Genomic DNA, 25,604 nt, shown 5'->3' on the forward strand with positions numbered 1-25,604 from the left:
GCTGCCAGTTCCCTAAAGTGAAGATTTGACTGAACACTTTAATAATCCTGGTTAAGCAGATACCCACGTATCTTTATGGACAGATGGTTCACAACTTTGCATCATTTAAAAATGCCACCCGGCCTATCACCCAATGCCTGGAGAAGGTGGGCCTGAAAGATAACAGAGTGCAGGCTGAGGCCGCCGATGTCACACCAGTCTTCCTTGGTGGATTTCTTGCACTGACCTTGGCAAGCGAGCTCATGATCTCAGGATGCACGGAAAAATGATCTTTGTACTACTATTGTCAGGTAAGTGGAATTTTTTTTTTTCACAGGGTGCTGTTATATGGGATATAGGATTATACATGCAAAGGTAAACTATCCCATTTTAGACCTATCTGACTTAAACGAATACCTAAATGAGTAGTATCTCAGATCCCAGTCTGGAGGATGGATTCTTATTGAGACTCCATGGAAGAAATGGCTCCAGGGGGCCCAGAAATTGTGACTGGATCACAGCACAGTTCCAGGATGAGAAGCATGCTTCAATCCTAAGCCTAGCCAGAATTAAAAGAATTTTATCAAATACACTGAGAAACATCTCTGTGTGAAGGAATGTGTTGCTTTACTGGCGTTTTCACGAGTTGAACTTCTAAGTTAGAAAGTCATTTGTGAAGGTGATCGTGGATATACGGTCTTCAGTTTTCAAAAAAGTCTTCCAAAAAATTATGATTTCCTCCTTCTCCTGCCAAAAATGTACAAGCCGCAAGCATGAACCCTGAATCCATGGGGGAGTTATTTCTCACATTGTGGTCCATTACTGAGGTGTAAGGTGGAAAAAACAAAAAAAGAAAGAACTCTTATTGGCTAAGGGGTTATGTGGTTTGGGGAGAAATTGAAATCCATTCATTAAAAAAAGAAATAACATAGGCGTATTATGAAGTGGTATCAAATTAGCATTACTTTTGGCCTCTTCCCGAGGGTGTTTTGGTTAATGTCTTCTCAAATGGAGTGTTTATGTGTCAGAAATACTGGTGCCCGGCACATAGATAAGGAGCAGGCAATGACTTGAAATGTGTTTAGCCCCTCAAACGTGGTTGTAACTCGAGTTACAGCAAGCATCAAGGATCTACCGGGCGCTCTAGGAGATGGGGAAGGGATCCAGCATTTTCTAAGATCCATCAGGGGATACAGTAGTATCATGGTTAAAGCACAGGCATGAAAGACAGAACTAGATTCAAACCTGGCTTCACATCTGAAAGCTGGGGAACATTAAGGCAAATTACTTACCCTCTCTTGGCCTCAGCATCCATGTCTGTAAAATGCAGACAATGTTGGTACCTGCCTCCTAGTAAGCGCCTAAGGACTAAACAAACTAATTACTGTAATGTCCTTCCTCCAGTGCCTGGCACATAGTAAAGTAGTAAATAAGTATTTAGCTCTGATAATAGTTATAAACTAGGAAACAAACCTGGGTATGGGATGGTGATTTCTGAGAAGTGATGGAGAATGGGAAAATTCCAGGAAAACAGAAGATTAACAAAGTTGCTCTAATTTTTTTAAGTGGCAAGGAATGAAAACATTTAGCTTGAAGAAAACACGTGGAAGGAATGTGGCAGAATATTTAAATATATTCAAACATTTGTAGAGCTCTTACACAGAAGAGACAAGAGGTATTCACTGCGTGGTTCCAGAGGGCAAAGTGGGGTTACTCAATCCAATTAGACACATTACCCATTTGGGGGAGGGGCGGGGCAGAACATTTGGAAAGGATTCCTGGAAAAGAAAGAAATTCATTTGACCAGTGCTCAAGCAGGTAGTGCAGTAAGGCCTTAAATGAGGCTTCAGGAGGTCAGCAAGTTCAAGTGACTCCAAAGGCTGCCTTGGGCTCCAGGGCCAAGGCTGTCATCATCTTTGCATCTCCTGGAATCCTCCAAAGCAGGGATCCCCAACCAGCCTGTTAGGAACCGGACCACACAGCAGGAGGTGAGCAGTGGGCAAGGGAGCGAAGCTTCATCTGTATTTACAGCCGCTCCCCGTCGCTTGCATTACCGCCCGAACCATCCCCCGCCCCCCGTCCCCTGGTCCATGGAAAAATGGTCTTCCACGAAACCGGTCCCTGGTGCCAAAAAGGTTGGGGACCGCTGCTCCAAAGAAACTCTCTTGATGTGATAACTTTATAGAATAATAGAAAGACGCTGGAAAAACTTTCTCCCTCTTATTCATTAGTTGAAGAGGAGAATGTGAAAAGTGTGAGGAAATGGGGGAAAAAAAACTTATTTGCTTTCTCCAGTACTCTTAAGGGTAAAGCCAAAACTTCTAATTCTAAGAGTCTCAGATGTCATCCTCCCAACGGAGAGTAAGTTTTTTTTGAAATGATTTGATTGCCAATCCCTGAATTCATTCACTCCTTTGTTCATTCGGTAAGCATGTGTCAGATGACAAACACCGAGGCCACGGCAGGGAGAAAAATGAGCTTCCAGAGTTGGAGTTCAGGGCGGGTGGGGGCAGGTGGGGAGGGGGACACAGACATTCAGCGGAACAAGTAAATTATTAGAAGAAGAAAAGACAGTGAAAACTAGCACACAGAGAATTAAACCGGGGAAGGTGATGAACACAGCGCAGAAGGCTGATGCAGAGAAGAGGGGCAGGGCATTTTTCTCTGAGTTCGTGACATTTCTGACGAGAGCTGAACAGTGAGAAGAGGCCAACCTTGCAAAATCTGGGGAAGGGCACCGGAGGTGGAGGGCACACGAACGGCGAAAGTTCTAAGGCAGGAGAAGACATAGTGTGTTCAGGGAAAAGCCAAAGCTTTGATTTGAAAAGTGGGTCCTGATGCTAAGGAGCCTTTGGAGAGAGCTCTGTGTCCCTGGACCGTGATTAGCCATGTGCACCTTACCACACACGTCTGCAGACACACCATTAGAATGACTGAGCAAAGAAACAAGGCTTCTCCTTTTTCTTCAGTGATCCAAGAGGAGATCCTTTCTCTCCATTTAATCGTTATGGGAATGAGTTCTGAACTGGGTTTCAGGGACCACAGCACTCTAAATTTCTTAAAAGTCAAACCTGTGCCTCATTTATGCATCCTCCACACTGCTAGGCACATAGTAGGCACTCCATTAATAATAGTTGCAGAAATGACAAATGACCAGAATTTTGCTGCAGGTTAGTTTAACTGTGGAGAATCAATTGACCCCTACGGGCCTCAGTTTTCTCCTGCCTCTTAAATAAAACACAGACTAGATGGCATCTAAAATCCCTTTCATCTCTAAACTTCAGTGATACCTCAAAGGTCAGCCTGAGATGATCTGTTAGGCTAGCTACCAAATCTATAAATCTCTAGTGTGATGTGAAATTTTTAGAAAGAAATGAACACTCTCACTATGAACTCCTGGAGAAGGATTTCTCTTTTTTTTTTGCGGTACGTGGGCCTCTCACTGTTGTGGCCTCTCCCGTTGCGGAGCACAGGCTCCGGACGCACAGGCTCAGCGGCCATGGCTCACGGGCCCAGCCGCTCCACGGCACGTGGGATCTTCCCGGACCGGGGCACGAACCCGTGTCCCCTGCATCGGCAGGCGGACTCTCAACCACTGTGCCACCAGGGAAGCCCCGTGGAGAAGGATTTCTAAGAGGGGGAAGAAGAGACAGTATCTCAAAATTGACTTACACTGATTTTAAATTGGGAAGTTGAAGTTAATATTCTTGTGATGAATTTCTTTTTACTTTGGTCTCTAGAGGATGACCGAAAACATCTATGAACCTATTGGGGAAGCACATTTTAAATAATTTTCTCAAATGTCTTTATAGGTTATATTTTTACTAAAGCTGTCGCCACTACTACAGAAATAGCTGTTACAACTATACCATCAGGTAACTTACCAACAAAAGCAGATGGGCAATAGATTTCCAGCCATTATTATCATATCTATATATTTAATAAATACCTTTTGGTGTGGTTTTCTGTGATAAATGAACTAAATTAAAACTAAAGCAACAATACTGAAAAGAAATATTCCAGGGTTATCTCTGGGTGTTGGGATTGGGGGTCATTTTTTTCTGCTTTTTCATACTTTCTAAATTCTCTGTGAAAAGAATCATCAAATATAATTAGGAAACTTTTAAAAAAATTTTTTAAATTAAACTGAACACACACAGTCTTTGCTTTCTAAGATGTCTCTATCATTAAGCAATGCTGACAAACATTAACAGAGGAAAACCTAGACACCAGCATATTCATTTCATCGTGCTTATTACTACTGAAATAAACTTGGTTGTTATGTATACTGAAATTGATTTCAGGGATCTGACAGACAAAAGAGCAAGAATTGACAGTAAATGTATGAGATAACCCATGGTTACTATTTTCCCATTTTCTGTTTTTCTTTTAAATTGAAATATAGTTGATTTACAGTATTATATTAGTTTCAAGTGTACAACATAGTGATTCAATATTTTTATAGATTATACTCCATTTAAATCTATTATAAAATATTGACTATATTCCCTGTGCTGTACAATATATTCTTGTAGCTTATTTATTTTATACATAGTAGTTTGTACCTCTTAATCCCCTACCTCTATTTTGCCCCTACCCCATTCCTTCTCCCCACTGGTAACCACTAGTTTTTCTCTATATCTGTGACTCTATTTCTGTTTTGTTATAGTCATTCATTTGTTTTATTTTTTAGATTCCACATTTTAAGTGATAACATACAATATTTGTCCTTCTCTGATTTATTTCACAAGTATAGTACATTTTAGGTCCATCCATGTTGTTGCAAATGGCAGAGGTTCATTCTTTTTTATGACTGAGTAATATTCCTGTGTGTGTGTGTGTGCGTGTGTGTGTGTACTGCATCTTCTTTACCCATTCATCTGTTGATGGACACTTAGGTTGCCTCCATATCTTGGCTATTGTAAATAGTGCTAATATGAACATTAGGGTTCATATATTTTTTGAAATTAGTGTTTTCATTTTCTTTCCATATATACCCAGGAGTGGAATTGCCAGATCATATGGTAGTTCTATTTTTAGTTTTTGGAGGAATCTCCATACTATTTTCCATAATGGCTGCACCAATTTACATTCCCACCAGCAGTGTACAAGGGTTCCTTTTTCTCCACATCCTTGCCAACATTTTGTTATTTGTAGATTTTTTGATGACAGCCATTCTGACAGGTGTGAGGTGATATTTCATTGTGGTTCTGATTTGCATCTCTCTGATGTTTAGCAATGTTGAGCATCTTTTCATGTGCCTGTTGTCCATATGTATGTCTTCTTTGGAAAAGGCCCATTTTCTGTTTCTTACAGGGCTTGTTTCTGTTATGATACAATAACTCATCTCCAAGCCCCCAGCTGCCACACTTTAGTAGCTAAGAGTATCCGGAAAGTGGCAGCATATAGAACCTTAGGATGCTTTATTCACTCAGAGACTTCTACCACATCTTGGGAGTCAGGCAGTGTTCTGACGCATGTGTTTCATAAAAGTAAATGACTCCAAAAACATTGCAAGCCCCAAGTCACAAAACATTGTACATTCTTCCTTCAGTCCCCAAGCACCATACCAACCCCCAGTACAAAATGCAGGAGGAGAGTTCTGGCCTCAGCTTGTCTACAGCCTTATCTCCCTTGATATTTTAGATCTTTCCCCTTTTAATGGTCTTGGCACCCTTGCTGAAAATCAATTATCACAGATATATGAGTTTATTTCTAGACTCTCAGTTCTATTCCATTGATACTTAGTGCAGCGCCACACTGTTTTGATTACTGTTGCTTTGTAGTAAGTTTTGAAATTGTGAAATGTAAGTCATCCATCTTTGTACTTTTTCAATAAGATTTTGGCTATTTTGGGTACCTAGCAATTCCATATGAATTTTAAGATCAGTTTTTCTGTTTTTGTAAACATTTATATAAATATATATGTATATATTTAACTCATTTATCTTAGTCAATAACTCCATATGATAGACAATTATTATCCTCATTTCATAAATTATGAAATAAAGGTACAGAGTGATTAAATCAGCTGCCCAAGGCCTCAGCCAGTAGTTAGTGAAATTAGTTTGAACCCAGGCATTCAGGCTCTAGAGTCTGTGCATTTAATCCATATATGATATTGCCTTATTTGTCATACACATTGATGTTCCGAGCTTGGCCCTTCCTTACTCTTGTGGCATTGTCACTCAGTGTTCTGCTCATGCTTTCAGTAAAGTGAAGCCTATAGTGAAGGCTGGTAGTCTGTCTTCTCCTTTTGGTGCAGCTAATGAACCCTAATTTTATGACTATGATGTTAACCTTCTGCTCCTTTTTATCTGGACTAGATAACTTTTATCTAGGGATCTCCCTTTGATATTGCCACTTATTTCTCTGTCATGATGATATTTAAAAATTGAAAGGAAAGGAAATAAACCTAAAGCACAAAATGTGAACATAGTGCATCTGTTGAAGGCAACGGGGAAGATGGATCACGGCAATGACATTGCGTCTTACCAGGAGAAACACGGCACAAATTTGCCTCTTGGTACCCTCCCTGTTCTGTCAGGTACAGATCTCAAAATATCTTGTCAAGCAATTCAGCAATGTCACTTCAGAATGAATGTATGGGAATATGGGAACATGTGATAAAGTTTATCCTCATTGATTTATTACCAAAAGAAGTATACATCGATCACTTGTGATTGTGAGGCAGATAATTTTCAGATTCTCTCAATGTTTTTCTTTTTTCCTTCCTTGACTTATCACACTTGGAGAAAACTGTAGTATTTTCTCACTGCTATTGTAATTCTGCCAATTTCTTCTTTTTCTTTATATTTCATTTTGCTCTGTTTTTGAGCATATGAAAACATTATATGTTTTTGAGCATATAATGGTTTGATCAGTTTATATTTATCTAAGAATCATTGTGCAATGTATCCTTTAACAATATAAAAAATTTTTGTTAATTTATTTATTTATTTATTTATGTTTGGCTGCGTTGGGTCTTCATTGCTGTGTGCGGGCTTTCTCTAGTTGCAGCGAGAGGGGACTACACTTCGTTGCGGTGTGCAGGCTTCTCACTGCAGTGGCTTCTCTTGTTGTGGAGCTCGGGCTTCAGGTGTGTGGGCTTCAGTAGTTGTAGGGCGTGGGCTCTAGAGCGCAGGCTCAGTAGTTGTGGCACATGGGCTTAGTTGCTCCGCAGCATGTGGGATCTTCCTGGAACAGCGCTCGATCCCTGTGTCCCCTGCATTGGCAGGCAGATTCTTAACCACTGCACCACCAGGGAAGCCCTAACAAAATAAATTAATTCTCTGTCTTTTTATTGTTTTGCCTTTAATTTTACTTCGTCTAGCATTAAAATGGTGAGTTCTGGTTTTATTTATTTTTATTTTTCTAATATACCTTTGCATTTTTATTTACATTTCACATTCTTTTGTTTTATTTGTATTCCTTGTGATCTAGTGTATATTTACTGGGATTTTTGGTTTTTGGTTTTTGTTTTCTTGTCTATCATGACTCAGTCTAAAGGTTCTTGTCTTTTAATACAGAAATTTAATCCATATGTGTTTATGAATTCACAACTGACTTTTAGTATCTTTTTTTGTTATTTTTATTCCATATTTTCTTTATTAAATGTTTTTCTTATTTCTGATCTTTTGATACACATGCTATGGTGTATTTGTCCATATCCTTTTATATGTTTTGAAGGTATCCATCCTACCTTCAAATCATCCCATTGGCTAACTTTATGCTTTTGAAAGCATTCGCTCCTCTCAGAACCGCCAAACCATTTTAATGGTACAGCACACATAGAAACTCTAACTGCTTTTACAGACCTTATATAAGCCAGATAAGGCTGTTAGAGTATGAAGCTAACTGGCCAATAGCTTGTGGGTGCCTTAAGTGGATTTCAATTGTGACAAGGGCTATTGATTCCCTTAGCCCCTCTGTAGGCCAGGTATTCAGATAGGGTATAGCCAGGTGTATCAATCAACAAGACATATTCAAGGACGATTAACACATAGTGAATGTACATTGCAACTCATTGTACACAGAGACAAACACATAAACATATATATGTATGAAACAAACTTTCACAAAATCATAACTGTCCTTACAATGTGTGATGCACTTTCATGTACTCTCTTCTATTTTATACAATTTAATTTTTTTAATGCCAGTGACAACTGAGTAAACTGATTTCATGGCCTCTTATAGCAGGAATTCACTATCTTGACTACATGTTGGGATCATTTGAGGGACTCTAAAAAGTATTGATAACTGAGTTCCACATCCAGAGATTCCAAATACACTAATGCCGGGGCCAACAAATTATAGCCCATGAGCCAAATCCAACCCACCACCTGCTTTTGTATAGCCTGAAAATTAAGAATGATTTTTACATTCTTAAGTGCTTAAAAAAACCAGAAGAATATTTTGTGACATGTGGATATTATATGAAATTTAAATCTGAGTGTCCATAAATAATTACTGGAACACAGCTGTACTCACTCATTTATACATTGGCTGATATATTGCCGGTGGCTGTTTTTGCCCTGTAACAACAGAATTATAGAGCTGTAACAGAGACTGACCTGCAAAGCCTAAAATGTTTTTACTTTACCCCTTTACAGAAAAAAGTTTACCAACTCTTACACTAAGGGATCCCAACCTGAAATTTAAAAACTCAGTTTTAGACTGAGGATTCTCCAGCTGAGTGCCTGTGGAGTTCCTTGGGGACGCTCCCAGGTGGCTGTGGACATGGGGTATGAAGCTCCAGGCCTGGAACCCAGGTTTCCACCAGAGCCATTCCACTTTGTCTGTTTCACACACTGTGGAACTTACCCTTGGGAAGTGCATTACAGTGAAATCAAACGTCGGGGAGATGGGGTTTCCTAAGACAAAACCTCAAGAAATACCATCATTTAATATGGAAAAGTGTGAATGGTATTCTTTCTCAAGCAAATCAGGCTAATATCCAATCATTTTATGAATCTGTGCAACACAAGGTAAGGGTGACATAAGAACCTTTGAAAATGTAAGAAAAGATCTTAAAGATTAAGAAAATGAAGTTTCTACATGTTTATCTAGACTGGGACAATGGTTCTTGCTGCAGGCAACACATTAGACTCCAATGTCTGGGTACCACAGATGATTCTAACATGCAGTCAAGAGTGAGGATACTGATCTAATCTCTACTGTTCCTATTCATGGTTGTCCAGCCAGTGACAAGAAGTCTCGGTGGTGTGAGAACTTTGGGGTAAAGTTTTCATTTTTAATTAGAATTTTTCTCATCCAGTCTAACTTCCTTTAACCCCTAACCTAATATGTATAGGGAGTTTAGCTACAGAAATGCCAATATCTTAAAATAAAGAAGACACCTCTAAAGTATGTGAAATCTCCTTTAGTTCTGAGGATTTACGATAAGCAGGAGTAACTGGACTGGAAGATGCTTCACTGGAAAAAGTGAGATTTTGGTTAACAAATTGTTACCAACCAGAAACATCTGGCCTTCCATAACCTGGATCTGACACTACAGGTCATGCTGTCACTGTATGTTAGAGGAACAACCCTCCTACCCTCAGCTTCTGCACAAGGTGAATTATTATTTTTGCATCTTTTCAGTTAGCCCTGATTTGCTGCAAGGTAAGGCTTGCTTGAGAGTTAGTTGCCTAATTTGGTGAGAATTTCGTCTTCTCTTAATGAAACTTATTTGGTGTCCTCATTCTTTTTATTCTGCATAGATTATGGTAGACCTTGGCAGACAGTTCTGCCGTCCATAGATAGGAATTCAAACTCCAGCTCCACCATTTATCAGCTGCATGATCTTAGGCAAATTAGGCGATGTTTCTGATCTTTGTTTTTCTCCTCTACACGTAATGATTAATATATAATAATATGCTCTCAGGTAATTGTTTTGAAGAGAGAATGCCTAATATGTAGTAAATATACATGTTGATTATGAATATTACTATCTCAGACATATGAATGTCTATGATTTTGGAATAATGAAGTACCTTAGGGGACATCTGTTCCTTCACTCTCATACTAGAAATGAGACACTGAGGCCCAAAAAAGTTCAGTGACTTACTCAGATCCCCAACCAATTAGTGGCAAAGCCAGGACCAGAATCCTGATCTCCTTTTGCCCTGGGACGATGAACAGAAATATCCCTTGCTTTCTATCTATCCAGGCTGAAGAACGCACAATGGCTGGGATTATGGCCTGGTTTTTCTCTCTCTTATTCGCTGGCTCAGTAATAGTTTGGAGCAATAAGGGTGGCTAGAAGCTGGGCAGGACAGAACCAGGCTATAAAGTTCAGGGTCCCATGAGGGAAACCACTGTCCTCCTAAGCCATAGCAGCTCCAAGGCAGACTCAGGGAGGAGCTGTTCTCTACCAAGTTAAGGAAGGCAGAGGTGTGACCCATTGGCTGCTGGGAACTGCCAAAGCAAGCCACTCTGCAGGTGAGCAGAAACTGGGTCATTGCTTTTGACATCTGGCCCACTAATTGCACCAGTGGACAGGCTGTGTCCTTCTTTAAGAGCTATTAAACCAGAGAGTGCACAAAATTTTGAGGGCTATTCAAAACACTAAGCTCAAATGTTATCCCATCAACAACTTTATCCTTTAGAAAGTTCAATTTTTCTAAATTGTAACTGAGCTACTTTGGCTTACTAAAACCCTTCCAAAAAAGAAAAATGAATAACAAGAGACAAGAGGGACATCTAACTACATTATCACAAGTTGACCCAAATTGAGTTTGTCAATCCTTTGGTTCAAGGGCAAAACTGAGTATTTCTTTTAAAATATTGCTTTGTGGCAATAGCCTTCTCCAAACATCTTTTGGAATAGGCAAGAGCTCTGTTTGTATGTTCAAACAAAGAAGCCTGGCAGAAGGACATTGAGTTGGAAGCCAGCAGATGTGAGTTTTTTTCCCCAGCTTTACCACAAATGAGCTGGGCAGAACTTCCACAAATACATTATCTATCGGTTTTCACGGTCATCACAATGCTAGAAAACTGTAGCACTTAGGAAATTTCCTTTTCTGACTTGGGAACTATTGAAGGCATTTCATAGGTCGGGTGTTTCCTTGTAAGAGTTGGCTTTTGTGAGATAAGACTTCTATCAACTGCAATTCAGGAGGGAACCAAACGAAAACCAACAGCTGCGTAAAATGACTTTATCACATCCTGACAGGAGCTCGGCAGCTGGAAGTTTGGACAGAGAGCAAAACTGTAGGGTGTTTGCCCAACGTTGCATTTTACCTTCTTTCTGATGACATTCCATGTGAGCAAGGTCAGCTGTTTGGGAGAGCCGTGTGGTTTAGTGGCTGGAACCTAGAGCAGAGTGCCGGGAGACAGGACCTCCGTTCCCGACTGTGTCCCTAACCCCCAAGTCACCCTACCTCCTCCAAACACTGGGAACAGTGTCAGGGGCCCTGTCATGTTCCTCCTGCAACACCCAGGCATGGTTTTCATGACCAACCGTGAGGTCAGAGCAGTGAGGATAAGAGACAAAAGGGGTGAATGTTCTGGAACAATTCCGACATCATGCAAATATGAGATGACACCACCGTGCAAATTTGGAATGTTTAATATTCTGGGTGGTATATTCATTCATTCACTCCTTCCTTCCCAAATCTAAAATGAAGTGATTCAATTCAAGTCCCTAATACGTACTTTGTGCAAAGTACCACAGCAAACGCCATCTCAGTACCTGGAGAATGAAAAAAATGTTTTTAACTAGGAGATTGAGGCCCCGCTAAACCTACCCTTCTATTCCATTTTGCGCTAATTCGCCACTTGAACATTAAACTCTTGTCGGTCTGAGAGGTTTGCCAACCTTGGCCTGCCAGCTGCCCCTGAGCCGCCACATAAATGCACCTTGTACTCTTTCTTCCTCCGTATTTTAGCCCACGTTATTTCTTTACCTTAATTCCTTCTTCTCCACATTTCTACCGGATACTCGACCCATCCTTCAAGCTTCAGCCACTGATTCATTGCAAGTAGGCATGGGGCAAGAACTTCAGAGTAAGTTTTCAGAGCCCAGTGCAGCTAAGGAAATGTGCAGTGATGGCCCAAGACCCATCTGTTCCTGGGTGGCCAGACGCTGGAATGTCTTCCATGATACCGCAAGGTAAATATGCTTCTCTTGGGGAGAGAGGGGGAATTTTTCAGGTATAGTCTGGATGTGCTCCTGCAAAAGAAGTAAAGGGATTAAGGAAAAGACTCTCAGGTCAGTATTGCTAGAGCAGAAAACAGTTTTTCTTAGTGGCTATAGCAAGAGGACACTGAGGGCTAAGAGATATAATGGAAGTAGTACAATATATTGGTGTGAAAAAATCATCAAGATGAAGACTACGTGATTATTATAACAATTCTGGCCCTTAGGATGTCTGGGAATCTCGAGAACTTTAGTTGCCTTTTTTTGTGTGTACAAGGCACCCCAAAGTTCACCAGCTGATATGCTAAAACATCAAAGAAATCTTGCTGACAAGATCTCAACCAGGCAGAGATCTGGAAAGTGGGAATATTATAGGAAAGCAGCAGAATTTGTTCTCGGTTTTGTTCCTTACCTGCTGTGTTTAACTGAGCTAATCATTTAATTTTCAAATTTCTTATCTATAAAGTAAGAAAGTTGGATTAAATAATCCAAAAGTCTTTGTAAGGTAAAATGTAAAAGTACATTCTGAATTAATTAGGACAATATTTAAATTGACCTTTATTCAGCGAACAAGGCAGACAGATTGAAAGCTGATTTAGCAACAGAAAAGGAGGGACCTAGAGCACAAGAGGAAAAGAAGCAGGAGAGAAACCCTTCCTGTAATCCAGCCTCTATGAGGTTCAGGCAAACTGTGTCTGTTGCTTAATGGTTACAAATTTCCTTGGAATCTTTCTACCTAGTTGGCCCAACTGAAGATTAGGTTGTAAAAAGCCCTGTTTAAAATCTGCTTATTCGGGCTTCCCTGGTGGTGCAGTGGTTGGGAGTCCGCCTGCCGATGCAGGGGACACGGGTTCGTGCCCCGGTCCGGGAAGATCCCACGTGCCACGGAGCGGCTGGGCCTGTGAGCCATGGCGGCTGGGGCTGCGCGTCTGGAGCCTGTGCTCCACAACGGGAGAGGCCACAGCAGTGAGAGGCCCACGTACCGCAAAAAAAAAAAAAAAAAAAAAAAAAAAAATCTGCTTATTCGTAGAAAGTTTGCAACTTCACATGACTAAATATATCCCTGCTTGCCTATGAGCCAATTAGGGCCTTAGGAACCTGGGAGAGTAAAATAAATGTGAACTCTATTGCTATCAATGTAGCACTAAAACATTCTTGGTGGTTGTTGGAGATATGTTTTGTGGGATTTGGGGTTCTTTCTGTTGAATTGTGAAAGGAGCTCAAGCATCTGAGGATGTATAAAGAGATATTTCTTTTGTTTCTCCTAAGTGACATTTTCCAATCAGGGACCAGTTTATTTAATTTGAGGTGATGGATAAAATTCTTTAAATTGTTCCATGTGAATCTATGTTAGAATACAATTTAATTAAAAGTTTGTCTGTGTGATCAGAGCCCGTGTTCTTTCAAGCTGACACTGATTGTGAACTGTGGACTTTGAGGTGTCTGAGCCCTTCTTGTACCACTAACCAAGCACGGGTATTCATATCGAAACACTTACAAGGTTATCTATTTTTTTTAGAAAATGGAAGAATAACTATGACAAAGGTCATTTCACAGATCAGCTACAGAAATTAGATTGTTAAGCCAATGATGTTAAAAAACATTTTCTATCAAGTTCTTCTTAGGTCATTTATTTACTGACTGCAAGTTAGTATTTATTTATTTACTGTGCTGGTGGTTTTAGGTGACTTTGGTAAGAAATTGTATCAGAGAAACTAAACCTGGAGAATTCAAGCAGGTATTTCTAAGAACATACATGGAAAATTTCAGCCTCAAATCCATTTGGCCACCAATCAGTTTTTATAGCACGTGACACTCACCAATGGAACTTGGATAAAGCATGTGCAATTTTTGGAAATTGCCTCAAGGACGTTGTTCCTCTCAACAACTTGTTGCCTTCAATGTTAGATATTCCTGAGTTCTGACTACAATTTAGAGGCTTGGGACTTCAGCCTCTGCTTCTTCAGAATAAAATTTCCACCAAATGGTCCTTTCCCTTGAGGAGCAGCTGGTAGAGAAGAAAGAAGTCTGTCTCTTTGCTAGAGGGTTCAACTTGTTTTGCTAAAGTTCAAAACTAATTTTAATGATCTCTCTCTCCTTAAGCATTTTCTCATTTTGATAACAAAAATGTTACAGACTTTGATTATCCCTAGCAAATTCTGTTTTCCCCTTCTCTCACTTTGTTTAAAATTAGAAGCATGAAAGTGCCAGCTTTAAGAGACATGAGATCCTACTGTTAGGTCTTTGCCATATTCTTTGTTTGCTGTAATTTTCTGTCCCTTTAAGCCCTTAATCTATAGGCCTTCTCCACCAAAGGCAATGCTGACAAGTGATAAGTACCCTCTGCAAGGAGGAGTGCCCTGTTTCCAAAAGGACTGCATATCTTGACCACTATTGAACACAACATGGGATCCTCTTCTGAGGAGTTCTGGGCATGGTTTTTTTGTTTGTTTTTCCCACATCCTTCATGCCATGGACGGTGATCCTCCCCAAATGAAAGTCTGGTTCAAACCCTTCATCGTCTTTCCAACTGCCTTGGCCCATGGAAATTCCATGCCATGGCCCACAACAAATGGCACTTCACTGCCTTCACTGCTTCTCACACCATAGGCTGTAGCCACATAGATTCTTGTAGTTCCTCCAAACTGCCAGGATGTCTCAAGGACCAGGGCATCGTTGACCCTGCTGACTCTGTACCTAAATGTCCACATGGTTGGCTGGGTGAAACCCTAGACTTCCTTCAAGGTGGGTTCAGAAAACCCCTCCATGAGGTCTTTCCACCTCCTCCTTTTTCAGATAGAACTGACCACTGTCTCCTGTGCCCTCACTTCACCATCCCCTAAAATACTTCATTACACTTAGATTAAATTTTTATCTCTCTTGACTAAGCTGGAACTTCCTTGATGGAAAGACCATGAATTATTTATTAATTCATTGTATTCCTAGTACAAAAGAGACATGCCTACACACTCTTGTAAATAAACGAACAAGTGAATAAATACCCAAGGTGCCTAGGAACCATTGTTGGCTGAAAAAAATGCACAACCCAAAAGCTAAGAATTATGTTTTATTTGGTGGAATTTCTGAGGAATTAAGCCCAGAAGACAGCCTTTCAGGTCGCTCTGAGGGACTGCTCCAAAGAGGTAAAGGAAGAGCCAAGGTATGTAGGAGTTTTACAATAAAAACCAAGTAGTCGGAATATCAAAAGATTACTGTTAATGGAAGAAAACCAGACACCTCAAGTTAATAAATTTAGTGCTTTTCCATGTGTGGGAAGACGCAAGAGTCAGGGCTCATTGAAATCATTCCTTTGATCTGTACCTTAACTGTCTAGGGCCAGTAGCCCGCTTTCCTCCATCCTGAATCCCCTCAGGGTGCACAGTCTGGGGCAGCTGCAGTGGCTGACAGCTTGATAGCTGCAATATCCTTTGTTTACTGATATGGCAGGTGACTATTTTCATCCACACCATCAAGGCCTATGGAACACATCTGGATTCTAACAGTCTATCATAAGATTTTATTGAGCTTTACCACACCATGCCAAGCACTGCGAACTTTGTGGAGTTTTTAGTCTAAATCTAAGTAGGGGAGATAAGAGAAGATCTCCCAATATTATGCAACAACCTAAATGGGAACACAGTTTGAAAAAGAATAGATATATGTATATGTATAACTGAATCACTTTGCTGTACACCTGAAACTATCACAATATTGTTAATCAACTATACTCCAATATAAAATTAAAAGTTTAAAAAAAAGAGAAAGAAAGAAAATGGCCTTGAACTGGGACCTGAAAAGCAGATAACTAGGCAAATTAGGGCCTCGAGAGGATATTTCAGGAAAAGGGAAGAATAGGCACACAGGTCTGGGCATGAAGAGTATGGCTCATTTGAGGAACCAAGAGATGACAGCATGGCTGGACCACGAGAGGAAATTGGAGTGGCAAGCAATGAGGATGGGGAGACGGGGGGGCTGGGTCATGCAGGGCCTTGAGGGTGTTCACAAACAGGAGGGGGCACTGTCCCATAGACAGAACACACCTCCCTAACTAACCCCTGCAAATCCTGACTCAGACAGTCAGGAAGCCTGAAGGAGGGCCATCTTTTCACTCAGTCAAAACTCCTAGATGGCTTCAGTTAAACTTTTAACTTTTTAACTCATTTACCACTTAAAAACTTTAAATTTGGTATGGTTTTGTTTTTTCACTTGGGGATTTCTTTTCTTCTAGTTGTAAAATTGTGTGTGATTGAAATATCAAAAATATTTTGTTGGTCTTCTGTAGATGAAGGTTTCCACTATCCTTACACTCATTCTGTGCATGCCACTTTGCCATGTGACTTGTTTAATTCATTGTTATGTTCATTTTAGATGCAATCTGGAAACTCACTTATGTGTTTCTTTATAAGAAATTGGCCAAAACATACATTGCTGTATGTCAATTACATCTCAATAAAACTGGAAGAAAAAATTTTAAACCAGAAAAGAAACTGGCCAAACATTTACAACTGTTAATATTTCACTGAATACCTATTATGTACAGAGCCCTGTTCTAGTGCTGAGGAATTCAAAATATGCCAGCCCTGGGATCTAGAAGCCCAGGACACTTGTTTCAGAAAAGCTCATTGGTATCCACAATGGGTTATAAACCTGTGCCCTAAATGTGAATGAATGACACTGAACTGAAAGATGTAAAGGAGATGTAACACTAACTAAGAGAGATAGATGATTTTTGTTCATTGTGTATCATTTTTTATAATTTTTACATACTTTCATTGATTCCTAATGAAAATATTTATTTCCATAATTTTAATCTGAGTATTTTATGAAACCTCAACATTCCTATCATCTAGTTATTGTTTAAAAACACTTGTTCTTAACAGATACACACTATTATATACAAAATAGATAAACAACAAGGACCTACTGTATAGCACAGGGAGCTATACTCAATATCTTGTAATAACCTATAACAGAAAAGAATCTGAAAAAGAATAGATAGATGGATATATGTGTAACTGAATTCCTTTGCTGGATACTTAAAACATTTAAAATCAAGTATACAACAATTTAAAAAACACTCTTCTTCTTATATTATCTTTTACACAACCATCCCTGAATGTTGAAGGATAACTTAGAGATACAAGTTATTTGTCACACCATTTGCCTAATTTGTGTGGCAACTGTTTACATACAAGTAATGAAACAAGCAGTATGACAAGTCAAGGAACAAGATGAAAATAGGATTTATAGGAGAAGAGAAAATATTTCAGACAGTGTAGGTTCTTGCCTGAACAATTTGAGGGTGAACTGAGTAGCTGGCAGCTGGTAGAAAGAGGCAGACCTTGGAAACCTGTTTTTCAGTAGACTGAGCAGAAGTGCCAAAGGCATTTTCAGTTCTTTGTGGATTCTCCAGAAAATCTTGAGCACTTAGCTGAGAAGCTAGGGTGATGCTGTCCTGAGAAGTGTCTGCAAGGGTACTTCCACCCCCATACCATCATACTTGGGTACCAGTTCCTTCACTAATATGTCTCAAAAGAATGAGTGGAGATACCTCTGCAGAGTTTAGTGCACTGATGTTTGTCTCAGAATGGTATTAACTCTCATAAGAATAAAAATAATATGAATGTTCAAAGTCAGAGATTCATAAATAAACTATAGTCTTCATACAATGGAATACTATGCAGCCATAAAAAATCTTGTAATAGAAGAGTATTCAAAATATAGGGTATATGTTCATGGTATATATGTTTTAAATGCTATTTACATATTTAAACACAATTATTCCATATTTAGATGCAATAGCTAAAAGTTCAGATGATTATATACCAAGATGTTTAAAGTATCTGTCTCTGGGTGGTGGAATGATAGATGACTTTTTATTTTTCTTTGCCTTTTCTTGTATTTCCCAACTTTAATTTATTCAATCTATATTGCTTTTACAATAAAAAAATCTTATTTAATTTATAAAACTTCATAAAAGAATTTATAAATTTATAAAACTTATTTTAAAATAAATGGATAATTGCTTAATTATAAAACCAATTTATTATGTATTCAATGAGATCTTAAAAGATACATGAGAATACATGTTCTGTATTTGTATTTGTGTGCATATATGTTTAGGGTAAAGAATAACCATGATCTAGAATTCATTACATCACTTGGTTATCTGGATCCTTAGCCAGTAATCTTAGATCGGAGCCAGCATTTCCTACAATTCTATTAGAGCTCGGAAATTCTACTTTTGAAAGAGAGAATGGATGGAGAACCTTAGAACTGACTCATCCTCTATCAAGCTAGAAGAAAACTAAATTTAATAGTGTCTTTGTTTAGTTTTTACTGGGGAAATAGGATCGTACTGGGGAGATGGAGGCATGGGGCAGAACTTCAGTCTTTGTATAATTGCCGTGAGTCTCCATCTTTCTTTAACATGGACAGTTTTCCAAAGTTATGTAAAATGGTATGCTAATGCAGCTTCAAGTCACCCCCCTTATAAGAACAATAATAACAGCCAACCTGAATGTAATGTTCATTACATGCCAAGTACTGTACTAACTGATGAGTGTGTGAATACACACACATATATATATTTAACTAACTTAGTCCTCACAATGTCATTTTGAGGCAGGTATTATCACTTTACAGATGAGGAAATCAAGGCTCACTTTCCTCCTCTGTAAGGCCCTGTGATGTACAAATTCTGGAGCTGCCATTGGGAGAGATGTGGGATAAATTTGTCTTTTGTGACACACTCTCTGGTCCACTCATCACCTCATTCTTGATTCCTTTCTCAATTTCTCTCTTGTACAGCTTTGTTTTCCACCAGCGGCTCAACATCAACCACTCCTAGTGGTCCAAAGTCAACCACCCCTAGTGGTCCAAAGACAACCCCTCCTAGTGGGCCTGTACCTACTACAAAAAAGGAAGAAGGTTTGTTCATATATTAAAACAGTTGCTCTGGAGTCATTGTTATGGTGCAACTCTATTTAATGGGACCTACCACTGTGGGGAAACTGTGACAAAGACTGAGAAATGGAAGCAAAGTAGACACAGTCCCTCCCACAGAGGAATTCTCACTTCTGGAATGTCACACTGAAAAAATACTGTAGGTTAATAAAATTAAAACAATCTAGCAAAACACATAAACAACGAATGTGACCATGAAATAGTGGGCCAGATAAAAGGGATCCAGTAGTGCAGTGGTGAGGGGGGGCTTGTGGTTAAACCCAGCTGGACTCAGCCAAGGGCTTGGCCCTGTCCCAGGTGCTGACCCTGAGTGAGTTGAACCCTGAGTTCCCCAAAGGGCCTCTGTCTTCTTAATTTTAAAATGGGACTCATTATACTTATCTCACAGTGTTCTCTAAGGATTAAATAAGAAAATGTGTGTAAAATTGCTTGGCTCAGAGCCTGGCACATCATAAGCGCCCAGTAAAATATAAGCCATCTGGGTGCTGAGATAAGAATGGTCAGGTGGCATTCACGCTCTCTCTGGTTATTTTTCTAGGGAGAAGAAGAAGACTTTACAAGAGCAGGTTGAAAGTAGAAGGGGAGAGGGTCTTTTGTAGGTGGGGTTTAGGCAGGGTCCTCTGGATTTAAAATAAAGCCTCAAAGAAGACTTAGCGTGGCTACCGGATCATTAGCTAATAGAATCATTGAAAATATACACTGAGATAAATGGAATCAATGGATTTTCCGAAGGACAGAGAGCAAGAGAGGAAAATTAGGCTGAGTGCTTGGAACTAATTATTAGGTTTCTGGGTCCAATTAAACAATCTAATTTTCAAAGTGATTGCAGTGTGAAGCCAACATGTTAGTGTCAAACCAGAAAGCATTGATGGGTCAATTCCAGACACACATAGTGCTACATGCCTTGAATCCTATAAATAATGAATGGCATGATGGGTGGGGCATTGTACTAAGTGTTTTCATGCATTAGCTGGTCTTATCCTCATAGGAACTCAAAGAGATGGGTATTATAATCTTCATTTGCTAACAGAATACTGAAGCACAGAGAAACTAAGTAACTTAGCAAGGCCACACAGTTAGTAAGAGGCATACAGATGACTGAAACCCTATCTGTTTTATTCCAGAGCTCATAAACCAGCCACAACTATCAACTGCCACAAAGATAGAGAAGACAAGCCCAGTTAATCTTTATGCACAAGTGCTAAAGAATGACCAAATATAACTAAGTCCTTGATTTGTATGTCATACAACATAGTGTGATATGTTATTCGTAATATTTAAATTCAAGAAAATTGTGTGGCTACAGTAGTAAGGCAGCTTCTTGACATGAAATGACATTTGGAGGCAGCAGAAAAAGAAATATTAGTTGTGGACTGATAAGGGGGAGGTTAACTCTAGCGGAGCCTTAAAGCAACCGTATTAGAAACTTCTACAGAAAGGGAATCCAGTGGGACTGCTGGCAAAAACTTAGCTGAGACACAGTAAGGGTTTGGATCCTCATGGTGGCTGTGGCATAAATCTGGAAAATTGATAGCAACATGGCCTCTTTTGGGGTTGGACTGATGTCCATGCGGGATGATGGCTCAATATGTCTCCTTTCCGATCACCGTTTTTACATTTTTTAAAAATGCACTGCTTCTTGTGGAAGTCCACGGATGGTTCTTCCAATACTTTTTCACACCCTTCCCTTTAGTGCATGAGATGGTTTACTAATTTCTGATTCATTAAAACTTGTTGGGTAGTTGAAAGTAGATATTGGAATTACTAATGTTAAGACTGACATTACCTCATACATTTTACTAGCTCACTGCTGAAAGTTGAACATTAGCTCTCTAAGCATAGTTAAGAAAAAGAAATCCACTAGACAGTCTGATTCCAAAATGGTATTTTTAAAACATGTCTTATGTTTTCTAACTTTATTTTGAAACGTTGTCCTTTTAGCCGCAAGACAAAGATATCCACACAATTTCTCAGAACCAGGTATGGTAATATTTGACGTGGAATGATGATCATTCCATTTAAAATTTTGTTTTGCTAGTTTTAAATGCCTATGAAAATAGAAATGTCAATTTTATTTTTTATGTTTATTTTCTTTCTTTTTTTGCTGCTTTTTTTAAATTGAAGTATAGTTGCTGTACAATATTATATAAGTTACAGGTGTACTATGTAGTGATTCACAATTTTTAAAAGTCATACTCCATTTATAGTTATTGTAAAATATTGGCTATATTCCCTATGCTGTATAGTATACCCTGGTAGCTTATTTTATACATAATAGTTTATACCTCTTACTCTCCTACCCCAATATTGACTGTCCTCCTTCCCTCTCCCCACTGGTAACCACTAGTTTATTTAAAAAACAAGAGAGTATATGTTATTGACTTTAGTCACACAAAATTGTAAAGGCAAACAAAATATGCTCTTTTCAAAATTAAAATAGGCATCTATAATTTCCTTAAACATTTTGGAAACAGCAACACATAATTTGATCATCATTTTTCTTTTAGGTTAGATATTTTTTTAGCTTTCTAAGTAACTATGGGTACTTGAGAAAAGTCTGAGAGCTTATAAAACACTGGAACTTCTCCCCTCCCTACTATAAAGAAAGCAAGGGGCTTAAAAATCATCTACTTAATTGGCACCAATCCAGAATAAATATAGACCATTCATGTCTCCATCCGGATTTGTTCTGGGCCCTGTGCTACCAATTTGGAGCTATCTTCCCAATCCTCTCTATCTGGGGACTGTCGCTTCCCCACTTAGGTGCTGCTGTTGCTTTGGCTCTCGTTCATTTATGTGCTTATTTACTATTCTGCATCTCTAGGCATCCCTTCCCACTTGGCCTGTGTCCATACTTCACACCAGAAAAATGGATTGTATAACTGAGTCACTATCTCAAAAATTAAAGCTAAGTGGAGAAGAAGGCTGGACAATACCAGTGATAGGAAAAGCTACTTTTACTTTTTTACCAGTAATAAGGCTTTTAAACATAAACTAGCCAAATAAATATGCTCTTTTCCCTGTATGTCTTGCCCTCAATTCTATTTACTTCATTTGGAAGCACTGCAAATATGCCGTGAATATGTGAGAGTACCTCTAACTTAAATTCTGTTTCACTCCCAACGTGTAAAAGATTTGAAAAAGATTTTTAGTGATTTTATTATAGACTACACATAAGGATACTGTGGAGGGAACAGAGGCTTAGAATATAGGTGAGCTGGATAATAGTTACCAGTCTACTTCTAACTAGTTATCTCACCTAGTATAACTTGAACTCATTAGACTTCTTTTCCTTTTATAACGTTATACCAGGTTCCTTCCAAATTTTTGATTCTATGATCTGTCCAATACTCTTTTATATATCAAGACATTATCTTCTCCCATATCATTGAAACTATGAAAGAGTCTGTGGTTTCTCCCTTATTGGGTAGAAGGTCTACATAGCTCTTATCCGTAATTATACCTCTGAGGTCCTGTAAACTCCACCGGACTTGGAGTTGAAACCCCTGGGTCTTGGTACTGTCGTTAGTTGTGTGACCTTGGACAAAAGATTTTACCACCCAAAGTCCAAGTTCCCCACGTGGCTACTGTAAAAAACCTAATTTTTGAAAACTAAAATATACATAAAAGTTTATTAATGTACTTTCTATAAAAAAGACAAAGTGATATTACCCTGATTTTACCTGCTTTACTTTTCAATTGCTATGTCATTTACTTCACACTTTTGTAATTTGCTGTTTTATTTTTCTCTCATAGTAATAACAGTCATTATTTTTTCTGTGATGGCTGCTATCATTGGAATTATCCTCATAAGTGCTCGGCTTATTGGCCTGCTGATAAAGGTGAGGACTCAGTTTTCAATTTTGCTGTAAATGCTGGTGTAAATAGCTCTAGGAGGGTTTAGTCCTCTGCGTTCAACTAAACTCAAAGAGAAAACTGCGTAAAACTCATCTTTTTCAACTGGACACGTAGAAGTCACTGCATTACTCTGACAGAATTTTTTTTTTTTTTGCACTTGCCCTATAAATAAACCCCAAATATAAATCTATCCCCCTTTTCTAATGAAAGATCCTCCAAAGTTTTTGTCTAACTTGATTTAATATATTTTGATGGATATGGATGAAATAGTCAAATTTCTAATTATAGTATCTAGTTTAATTTGTGTATGAAAAATATTTAAAATAACATGATATATTTATGCATGTTTAAAACGTTTGCTTTTTTTAATTCTCATATTTCCTGAGACAGATTTTTCAAACTCCACCTATGAATTTTCCAGCATGAGTGATTTTTTTCACCCCTAAAATTAATTTTGAATCTGTATGACAGATTCCAAAGCACACAACCTTTACTGTAACTTTCTTTATAAGAAAGTTCAGACACAACACTGGTGTGTGTGATTATAATGCTAGTAATTGGAACTATAATCATAGATCATTAAGTCCCTAGTCACAAAAGAATGGTACAATTGAGTTCTTATTCACACTATTTTTTACCTCTCTTTGTGATCTCCATACTATAAACACTATATATTCTTTTAAAAAGGCTTGTTTAGATAGATAACAATAATGCAATGGTAGGGCTATAACAAGATCGACAGTAAATCTACATAAAGTTCCTTTGCCCTTTACTTTTTAAACTATTTTTTTTAGGTGATTTTGATAATCATACAAATCTATAATTGATTAGCATTACTCCATGTCAATGTATCTTCTCTAAATAATACTTTCTTAATAAAAGTAAAGTAATTGAGAGTATCTACTCTAATATGAGAGATTTTGTAATGACTTGAATGGGAGATGACCCCTCGTTTGCAGTTTAAATGTTGGGGAAAAAGTAATCTCCTTGGGTTTGGGCATAGGTGGCAAACTTAAACTTAGTTGTCTTCTCTCTTGGTTGATGATCTAAAATCTGAAAAAGTCAATGACATACTTAGTTGGCAAAATTCAGAGAAAATCTTCTATATGGATATAGAAGAATTGGGTCATGGTTAATATGACTAAAAGAACTTATCTCTTTTTTAAAAATTTCCATTTTGGCTTTTCATTACAGCAGGGAAATATGACAGAGTCAAGGTTTGGGGTAATAATTCACCTACAGAAATAACAAATACTATTTAGAAATACAAATACAAGTTTAAATCAAAGTTTGTAAATATCTACGAAATAATGACTTCTCCCGCAAAAGAACTCTGCAAAGTGAAGTTTAATCAAAAGAAAACAAACTTTAGCAAAAAAAATATATTTTTAATCTGAGGTATTTTTCTTTATTGTGTCTAAGTTTATAAAACTGTGGTATTAACATTCTTTTGGTTTTTATTCATAGAGGAATCCAACTCTTGGAACAAGCGATCCTTTAACTTCTGTAAAAATAGGAGAAACAGGTTGGTGCTAATATTTTTATTGCCTTTTGTGTTTTTGAAAGGGAAGTAAATTAATGACTTACTTCTTTCTGAGTTGGGAAGGGTGCACCCAATTAGGATTCATTTATATTCTATTTTATCAATGCCTCCTCTGTAAGAATTTTTTTTTGTGAATGTTTATCTGCAGCATAATGAAATTCTCCCTTAGGCATAATGTATCTTTAAAAAAGAAAAAAGTAAAACAAATAAGATAAGTAAAGTAAAAACCAAGTTATTTGTGTACTTCTTATTTTCCAAACTGCAAAGTGTATAGGAGACCCTCCAGTGGGTATAGTTTAATAGTCCCGTATCTGGAGCCAGACCTGGATTTGAATACAAACTCCAACACTTATCAGCTGTGTAACCCTGAGCCAGCTATTCATGTGGAGATGATGATAGTGAATGTGGAGATAATTTAACATGGACATGATGATGGCCTTCATCTTATAGAGTTTCAGGAGGATTAAATGAACCAGCACAAGTAAAGCACCTAGAACAGTGCTTGGCCATAGTAAGTACCTATGGCCTATTTATATTATAAATATTGCAGGCTCCATTTCCAAATGACTTCTGCACAAATGGCCAGTCACTTGGCTCTGTTCTCGTTTCCACTCCCAGGTGCAAAGGGGTACACAAACATGGGGAAAATAGCGGGTATACACCCGCTCACCCAGAATAGTATTGACTCACCCAGTGTTTTCCAAAAAGAGCACTCATGCCAACCTTAAAAAGTGTGAGACTTTTACATTTAAAAACATCCAGATATTAGTACTCTCTTGCAGAAAAGAAAAAAAGTAAACTCTAACAGTGCTGGAGCATCCATACCAGCATGAGAGCAATTCATAAGAGCTGTGTAGTAGTTGCTGCCTCTACTATGTGTTTAAATACCTAGCCAATTTTATTAAATATGGCCTGTTGTATAATCTCACTAATTGCCTATATAGTTCTATTAAAATTTGCCTCAGACATAAATGCAAGTGACATCTATCCTGGGAGATGTCCAGCAAGAACAAGTCTCTGTGGAGTGGGCTTTAAATGCTCAAGCAAAAGGGAACTGATTCTGCCTTCTACAAAATCGATTGAAGTTTTTCCCATAATTAACAAGGGCTGTAA

The 25,604-nt window shown here is 38.5% G+C and overlaps 1 protein-coding gene across 1 annotated transcript; it reads left to right on the top strand.

Moving 5' to 3' along the window:
- Window positions 1-253: 253 nt before the first annotated feature.
- On the top strand, window positions 254-25,219 carry LOC307057038 (glycophorin-A-like; the record flags this gene model as incomplete). The annotated part of the gene is made up of 7 exons (XM_079710038.1): window positions 254-290; window positions 3,792-3,854; window positions 18,935-19,054; window positions 21,032-21,070; window positions 22,847-22,932; window positions 24,416-24,473; window positions 25,110-25,219. 7 exons carry the CDS (start codon window positions 254-256, stop codon window positions 25,217-25,219), a joined length of 513 nt encoding a protein of 170 aa, XP_079566164.1.
- Between the last annotated feature and the right edge of the window lie 385 nt (window positions 25,220-25,604).

The sequence above is a fragment of the Hyperoodon ampullatus genome, assembly GCF_949752795.1.
Source record: "Hyperoodon ampullatus genome assembly, chromosome: 1".
NCBI lineage: Eukaryota > Metazoa > Chordata > Mammalia > Artiodactyla > Ziphiidae > Hyperoodon > Hyperoodon ampullatus.